General features: G+C 41.2%; 1 protein-coding gene across 1 annotated transcript in view; it reads left to right on the top strand.

Moving 5' to 3' along the window:
* The window catches only part of CTPS2 (CTP synthase 2), a gene marked incomplete at its 3' end in the record, with an annotated part of 88,830 nt that overhangs the window by 7,933 nt on the left and 72,671 nt on the right, over positions 1–8,226 (top strand). The window contains exons 3-4 of the mRNA XM_021713756.1: positions 124–328; positions 6,818–6,988. Coding sequence (XP_021569431.1) covers positions 163–328; positions 6,818–6,988 — 337 coding nt within the window. The remainder of the gene's footprint in view (positions 1–123; positions 329–6,817; positions 6,989–8,226) is intronic.

The raw sequence follows: 8,226 nt of genomic DNA, 5'->3' as shown, positions 1-8,226 counted from the left end.
ACCTTGTTTCAAAAAAAAAAAAAAAAAAGGAGGAAGAAATTCTGGTTGAACATATCCTCAGCTCAGCTGTCTGGTTTGAAAAAATGTTTTTCTTCCCTGACCCTTCATTTTATTGCCTTTCAGATTATATCTGGGTGCTGGCACCCTGCCACTCCTCTGCCAATGAAGTACATCCTGGTCACTGGTGGAGTCATCTCAGGCATTGGTAAAGGGATCATCGCCAGCAGTATTGGGATGATTCTAAAATCATGTGGACTCCGGGTTACTGCCATCAAAATTGACCCCTATATTAACATCGATGCTGGTACTTTTTCACCTTATGAACATGGTATGAAGGAGAACCACTTCCCCTTTATAGCACTAGGCTCGACTGCAATTCTTTCTTCTATTTTGGCTAATTTCTTTAGTATATAGTTCCAGAAGTAGATTGGGTGAATGACATGTTTTGAATATGAAAATATTCTCATGGTCATTGTTCAGATGGCTGATGACATTCCAAATTAGCCAACTGTTTGGAGACATTGTGCCTTTTGCACTATGGATTATGTTTGCTTTATTTTATCATAAAGGTAATATATTTCTCTTAATATTTCTTACTGCCTGTAGTAACTATTATTAATTTGACATTTTGATGTATTAATATATTCGAATTATTTTTTAAAAGGCATTAGGCCTTATATACTCTTCAAAAATTTTCCACATTCAAGCAAAAGATGCATAAGTCATACACCTGGATGAATTTCCATTAAATGAACATACTGTGTAACCAGCCCTGATCAAGAAACAGAAATCTTTGTGTCCCTTGTTCCTATCCTGTCTTCTAACACATACATACAGTAGTTTTGCTTGTTTTTGAACTTTATTTTTTATTTTTTTAGTTGGAGTCTCACTCTGTCGCCCAGACTGCAATGCAGTGGCCGCTCCTGGCCACTGCAGCCTCGACCTTCTGGGCTCCGGCGATCCTTCCGCCTCAGCCTTCCAAGTAGCTGGAACTACAGGCACGTGCTACCACGCCCAGCTAATTTTTTTGATTCATTGTAGAGATGAGGTCTCACCACATTGCCCAGGCGGGTCTCGAACCCTCAGGCTCAGGCAATCCACTCACCTCAGCCTCCCAAGGCGCGGGATTACAGGCTGAGTCACCGAGCTCGGCACTTTTGAACTTTAAATGGATCGAATCTTATAGCTATACTATTTTTAAATTATTTTATTAATTTTATATATAAATTTTTATTTATTTTTATAAGTTTTTTTTTTTTTGAGTAGAGATCTCTGTTGCCCAGGCTGGAGAGCAGTGGCATGATCTTGGCCCACCTTAGCTTTAAACTGCTGGGCTCAAGTGGTCCTCCTGCCTCAGCCTCCCAAGTAGCTGGGACTACAGGCAATCACCACCATTCCTGACTACTTTTTTCATTTTTTGTAGAGATGGGTTCTCGCTTTGTTGGTCAGGCTGGTCTCAAACTCCTGGCCTCAAGCAATCCTCCTGCCTCAACCTCCCAAAGTGTTGGGATTATAAGCATGAGTCAATATGCCTGGCCCTGAATATTATTTTTAAACTTTACTGACCTTGAGAGCAAAACAAATAAAAAAGGATATCTCATTGTTTTCATTTAGACTTGATTTTGGTTTTGTTTGTGAATTTAAGTCTGTGGTAGATTGTGTTTTTGTTTGAAAATGTCACCCACTATCCTTCTGGGGAGCCCATTTCCTCTCCCCTTGACCTTGGACTTCGCCATATAGGGTAGTTAACTTGTCCTGGTTTGTTTGGAAATTTCCTGGTTTTAAAACTGAAAATCGTTGTACCCCACATCTTTAAAATAAAAAATTAAAAAAAAAAATTGAAAGTTGGGTAGGTGTGATGGCTCACATCTCTAATCCCAGCACTTTGGGAGGCTGAAGTGGGAGGATCGCTTGAGCCAGCATGTGAAACATAGTGAGACCCCATCTCTATAAAAAATGAAAAAATTAGCCAAGCATGGTGTCATGCACCTCTAGTCCCAGCTACTCAGGAGACTAAGGCAGGAGGGTCGCTGGAGTCCAGGAGTTTGAGGCTGCAGTGGACCATGACTGCACCACTGCACTCCAGCCTGGGCCATAGAGCAAGACTATGTTTCTTTTTTTTTGAGTTGGAGTCTCACTCTGTTGCCCAGACTGGAGTGCAGTGGCATGCTCCCGGCCACCACAGCTTCAACCTACTGGGCTCTGGCGATCCTTCCACCTCAGCCTTCCAAGTAGCCAGAACTACAGGCGTGCGCTACCACGCCCGGCTAATTTTTGATTTATTGTAGAGATGAGGTCTCGCCAAATTGACCAGGCGGGTCAAACCCGTGGGCTCAGGCAATCCACTCACCTCAGCCTCCCAAAGCGTGGGATTACAGGCTGAGCCACCGAGCCCGGCTGAGACTGTTTCTAAAACACAAAACAAAACAAAAAACCCCAGAAAGTCCCAAGTCCTGGAAACCGCCTTAGTCCTGTACAAACAAAAGAAGTTGGTCACTCTATTTGGCCATGTGATTTGTTTTGTCCCATGAGATGTTAGTGAATGTGACATATACCTTGTTGAAGCAGAAATGTTAGATGCAACTGTACAGTTTGCCTCAGTCTCTCTGTGCTTTTACTGTCTGCCATCCATGAAAACAGCCTGCTGTATGCAGGGATTTTTTATTCAGCCTGATTCCTGGAATGAAGAGACATAAAGAATAGACTCACAAATGACCCGCAAACCCCATGTAACATGAGAGAGAAATAAATGTTTTATAAGTTGCTGAGATTTTATTATGCAGCACAATTGACTAATGCATGTGTTAACCAGTTTTTCTCTTACGATTTTTAAGAATAATTCATGTAAAGTATATTAACTGATATTTATCCCATGTATATATTTTTATCCTGCTTGAAATTTTACCTCTGATAGTTGCTTGATAAATTTCAGTTTGCCATTTATGTGATTAAATGTACCATTTCCTTTATGGTTTATGCCTTTGATGTCACCTTAGGCTTCTCCACCTAGGAATAAATATTCATCTGTATTTTCTTTTCTTCTCTTTTTTTTTTTTGAGTTGAAGTCTCACTCTTTGTTGCCCAGGCTGGAGTGCAATGGCACGCTTACGGCCACTGCAGCCTCGACCTGCTTGGCTTAGGTGATCCTTCTGCCTCAGGCTTCCAAGTAGCTGGAACTACAGACCCACGCCACCATGACCAGCTAGTTTTTTTGTGAATTGTTGTAGTGATGAGGTATCACCAAGTTGCCCAGGCTGGTCTTGAACCCCTGGGCTCAGGCAGTCCTTTTGGTTCGGCCTCCCAAAGTGCTGGGACTACAGGCTGGGCCACCATGCCTGGCCTGTATTTTGTTTTCTTTTTTTTTTTTTTTTTGGAGTAGGAGTCTCACTCTGTCGCCCAGGCTGGAGAGCAGTGGCACACTCATGGTCACCCCAGCCTCGGCCCGTTGGGCTCAGGCGATCCTTCTGTCTCAGACTTCCAAGTAGCTGGAACTACAGGTGCATGCCATCACACCCAGCTAGTTTTTTGATTTACTGTATAGATGAGGTCTCTCCAAGTTGCCCAGACTGGTCTCAAACCCCTGGACTCAGGCAATCCTTTCACCTCCACCTCCCAAAGTGCTGGAATTACAGGTGTGAGCCACCATGTCTGACTCATCTGTATTTTCTTTTAGCACTTTTATAATTTCATTTGCTTTTGCTTTAACATTGTTAACCCGTCTGGAATTTAATTTGGTATGAGGTATGGAACATCATTTTTCCTAATGGTTTTCTGATTAGCCAACTATTCCTAATGACATTTGTTGAAGATTTCATCCTTTCTCCACTGACTTAAAATACCACCTTTTATCATATACTAAATGCCATATCTGATCACTACTAGGAAGATACATCAGCATGTGATCAATTTCTGTGTATACTTAGGTCTATCTGGTTGCATACTCTGTTCTGTTTCTTTGATCTCTTTGCTTATTCCTGAGTGCCATTTTAATAGCTGCAACTGTCTAGTACCAAGTACTTAAAGACTCTCATTATTCATTTTTTTCTTTTTTTGACCTCAAAATGTTCAGTGTCTTTAAGTTTAACTTAGGAATCATTCTGTCAAGTTTTATAAGAAATTGCATTGGGGCCGGGTGTGGTAGCTCAAGCCTGTAATCCCAGCACTTTGGGAGGCCGAGGCGAGAGGATTGCCTGAGACCAGGGGTTTGAGACCAGCCTGGGCAACTTGGTGAGACCTCATCTCTATAATAAATCAAAAAATTAGATGGGCGTGGTGGCACGTGCCTGTAATTCCAGCTACTAGGAAGGCTGAGGTGGAAGGATCACCTGAGCCCAGCAGGTCGAAGCTGTGGTGGCCATGAGCATGCCACTGCACTCTAGCCTAGGTGACAAAGTGAGACTCCAACTCACATACACACACAAAAAAAGGAAATTGCATTGGGATTTTTGACAGATATTGAAGCAATAAGTTAATTTGGGGAAAAATTAAACAGAAAATATTAACTGGCTCCTTTAGAAACTTTATAAATGTCTCTCATTTTATTGCTACATTCATTCTTTTATGTCTCTAAAGTAAAGTTTTAAGGTTTTCTTTATATATGTCCTCCACCTTTCTTTGAGGTGTATTTCTGAGTATTTTATCTACTTTGAGTGGTCTTTTTAAAAAAAACTCATATACTACATTCCTTTATGTAATAAAAACCTTTTGAGGGTTTTGGTTTTGTGCATTTGTTGATGTTATCTTATACCATACTTATATATTTATTTCAGTCTTCCTTTACACACTATTATTCTTTATAGTGCTTATTTATTGTTTTAGTAATCTCATCTGGTTTTCTTCCAAATTAACGTTAGTGCCATTGTCAAGTTTAAAAAAATCTGTTGGAATTTTTATTATAATGACATACCGAAAAACTGTTTTTGAAGTCTTGACATCCACAGTTTATCTATCGCTTCTAGGAACAAAATGTGTGCATACTTTTAAAATTTGGTAATTTAAAATTTTGTGACCTTTGGCATATACTTGGAGTATTGCCAAACTGGATTTGACCTTAATTAGCTCAAGAAATTTTAGATATTTCCTCTAACCTTACCCCCATAAAAGTACATCACAAGTTAAGACGATCAAAGGAAAAATACTTTTCCAGAGATTGGTGATTCCTGACTAACATAAGAAAGTAGAATTTGGACTTAAAATGGAATTTGGGAAATAAAAAAATATGGCAATTTCATCAATTTGCTCTTTTGCCCTTAAAGTTAATCTTCCAGATCATACTTATGTACCTTATAAGGGAGACATCAATGAGGATGTATAAGGCTTCTGATTAGGTTCGTAAGCCAGTCAACCTTCTTTTTTGCTGTGAACATCTAGCAGTAGGAGTATGTGGTAGTTTCCTCAATTAGGAAGAGGCAGGGAGAGGTTTAATTCTTTATTATTATTATTATTATTTTTATTTTTTGTGTGTTTGAGTCTCACTCTGTCACCCAGGCTGGAGTGCAGTGGCACGCTCATGGCCACTGTGTGATGAAGTCTATACCTATGTCCTTTGTCACAGTGCTATTGTGCAGGTGGCATATTACAAACACTTTTTTCCTCCTCACTTGACCAAGTTGCCCTGTGGGGTAGCAGTGACCCTACTTTTTCATCTTTTGGTTGTGGCATTAACCAAAATGGGAATTAAGTAACTTTTTTATGCCAGTTCCAGAGTCCAGGATACCCATGCTTTGAAGTAAATTGCTGTTTGTTTTCAAATTGCTCTTTTAAAGTCATTTTTCATGGGCATATGGTGAGTTTGGGAAAGCTAAGTCTTGAAGACAGAATTTTAGTAGAATTAAAAAAAAATACCATAATAGGGCCAGGAGTGGTGGCTTATGCCTATAATCTTAGCACTTTGGGAGGCTGAGGTGGGAGGATTCCTTGAGGCCAGGAATTTGTGAACAACCTGGGCAATACAGCGACAACCTATCTTTATTAAAAAGTTAATAAAAAATACCGTAGTAGAAGACCATTTTTTTCTTTTTTTTTGGAGTTGGAGTCTCAGTCCTCCATCCAGGCTGGAGTGCAGTGGTTTGCACGCTCATGGCCACCCCAGCGTCGACCTGCTGGGCTCTGGCAATCCTTCTGCCTCAGCCTTCCAAGTAGCTGGAACTACAGACACATGCTACCATGCCTGGCTATTTTTAATTTTATTGTAGAGACAAGGTCTCACCAAGTTGCCCGGGCTGGTCTTGAACCCGCAGGCTCAGGCAATCCACTTGCCTCAGCCTCCCAAAGTGCTGGGATTACAGGCTGAGCCACTGAGCCTGGCCATAGAAGACTATTAATAGAAGTTTTTTGGGCTGGGCTTGGTGGCTAAGCCTGTAATCCCAGCGCTTTGGGAGGCCAAGGTGAGTGGATTGCCTGAATCTGTGGGTTCGAGACCTGCCCAGGCAACTTGACGAGACCTCATCTCTACAATAAATCAAAAAAATTAGCTGGACGTGGTAGTGCACGCCTGTATGTAGTTCCAGCTACTTGGAAGGCTAAGGTGGAAGGATCGCCCGAGTCCAGCAGGTTGAGGCTGCGGTGGTGCCACTGCACTGTAGTCTGGATGATGGAGTGAGACTCCAACTCAAAAAAAAAAAAAAAAGAATTTTTTTGATGCATTTTCAGGGATAGAATTGAATTGTTAAATTTCCCCATCAAAATAAGGAGATGTTGGTAGAATATGGCTTATAAATACATCTTTTACCAGCTCTTTAATAAAAATGTGTCCTTCTTTGAAAAATAATCTGTTGGAACCACATTTTTAATTTTTGCATTGCCCTTTTTATCCTAGGTGAAGTGTTTGTCTTAAATGATGGTGGAGAAGTTGATTTAGACCTTGGAAATTATGAAAGATTTTTGGATATTAATCTTTATAAAAACAACAACATCACCACTGGGAAGATATATCAACACGTGATCAATAAAGAGAGGCGTGGTGATTACCTGGGGAGAACAGTACAAGGTATTATATTCCACAGACATTGTGGAACCCCGTGTGCTGAGTGCCAGTGGGCTGCTCAGTAACAGAAGTGAAAACGTCACGCTCCCTTGCTCTACAAGTTCTTTTCCTTTTCTTCCAAAACGTAAGGTTCATCCTCCATTGTTCTTGAGGATATTTTCTTTTTTAGCAAGATTTATTGAGAGGACAGAAAAGCTCCCACAGTGGGAGGGGACCAAAGGGGTTGCCCTCCTGATTATATTTTCGTCAGTCTTCTTCATTTTTTATTTCCATTGATTGTTCTTAGTCCTTTTATTTGTCCTCTCCTCCCCCTGTTTAGCTTTGTTGTCTCCGTGGAGAAACATTTATTCATCTTTACCTAATTGGAGAGCAGAATTTTTTTGTTTTGCCTATTAAAAATTTAGTATGCTCCTTTTCTTTTTTTGTGTATCTTTGCATGGCTGACGATTACTCATCTTTGAGAAAGGACAGCACTGGGGAGGGACTAGGGCATTGAACTGGAGTGGCAGGCAGCATAGTCAGTCGATTCCTGATTCTTGTCACCAACCCTTTTCCTGGGTGGTATGATTCTCTGTTGTCTTAGAAGACCCCCCGCCTCACCCCCATGACCCATAAAGTCTAGTATCCATATGTTTCTTTTAAAAAAACATTTAAAAATTTTTAATTTTTATTTTAAAGATGTGGGGTACAATTCAGGATTAGGTATAAAAGTGGTCATCCTACAGGTAAACTTTGGGTCTCCCTTTGGTCCCCACTTAGTCTGGTTTGAGATCAGGTACCCTTACTGATGTTGTGTGCCACCTATCCATGTGTTTCTATGTGATGGGGTAAAGGTGATAATTCCTCATCCCTTTATTTTTATTTTTATTTTTGAGTAGGAGTCTAACTCTATCACCCAGGCTGGAGTGGAGTGGCACGTTCACGGCCATCGCAGCCTCAACGTGCTAGGCTCAGGCGATCCTTCTACCTCAGCCTTCCAAGTAACTGGAACTACGGGCGCACACCACCATGCCTAGCTAATTTTTTAACTTATTGTAGAGATGAGGTCTCACCAAGTTGCCCAGGCTGGTCTCAAACCCGTGGGCTCAGGCAATCCTCTCACCTTGGCCTCCCAGAGTGCTGGGATTAATAGGCGTGAGCCATCGCGCCCGTCCCCTTTTACCCTTTAAATCACTTTTTTTTTTTGAGTTGGAGTCTCACTCTGTCACCCAGACTGGAGTGCAGTGGCCGCTCCCAGTCAC

The sequence above is a fragment of the Carlito syrichta genome, unplaced genomic scaffold (genome assembly GCF_000164805.1).
Source record: "Carlito syrichta isolate Samal-C Ts95f unplaced genomic scaffold, Tarsius_syrichta-2.0.1 Scaffold304715, whole genome shotgun sequence".
Classification (NCBI taxonomy): domain Eukaryota; kingdom Metazoa; phylum Chordata; class Mammalia; order Primates; family Tarsiidae; genus Carlito; species Carlito syrichta.
This window is presented reverse-complemented; position numbering and strand designations above follow the sequence as displayed.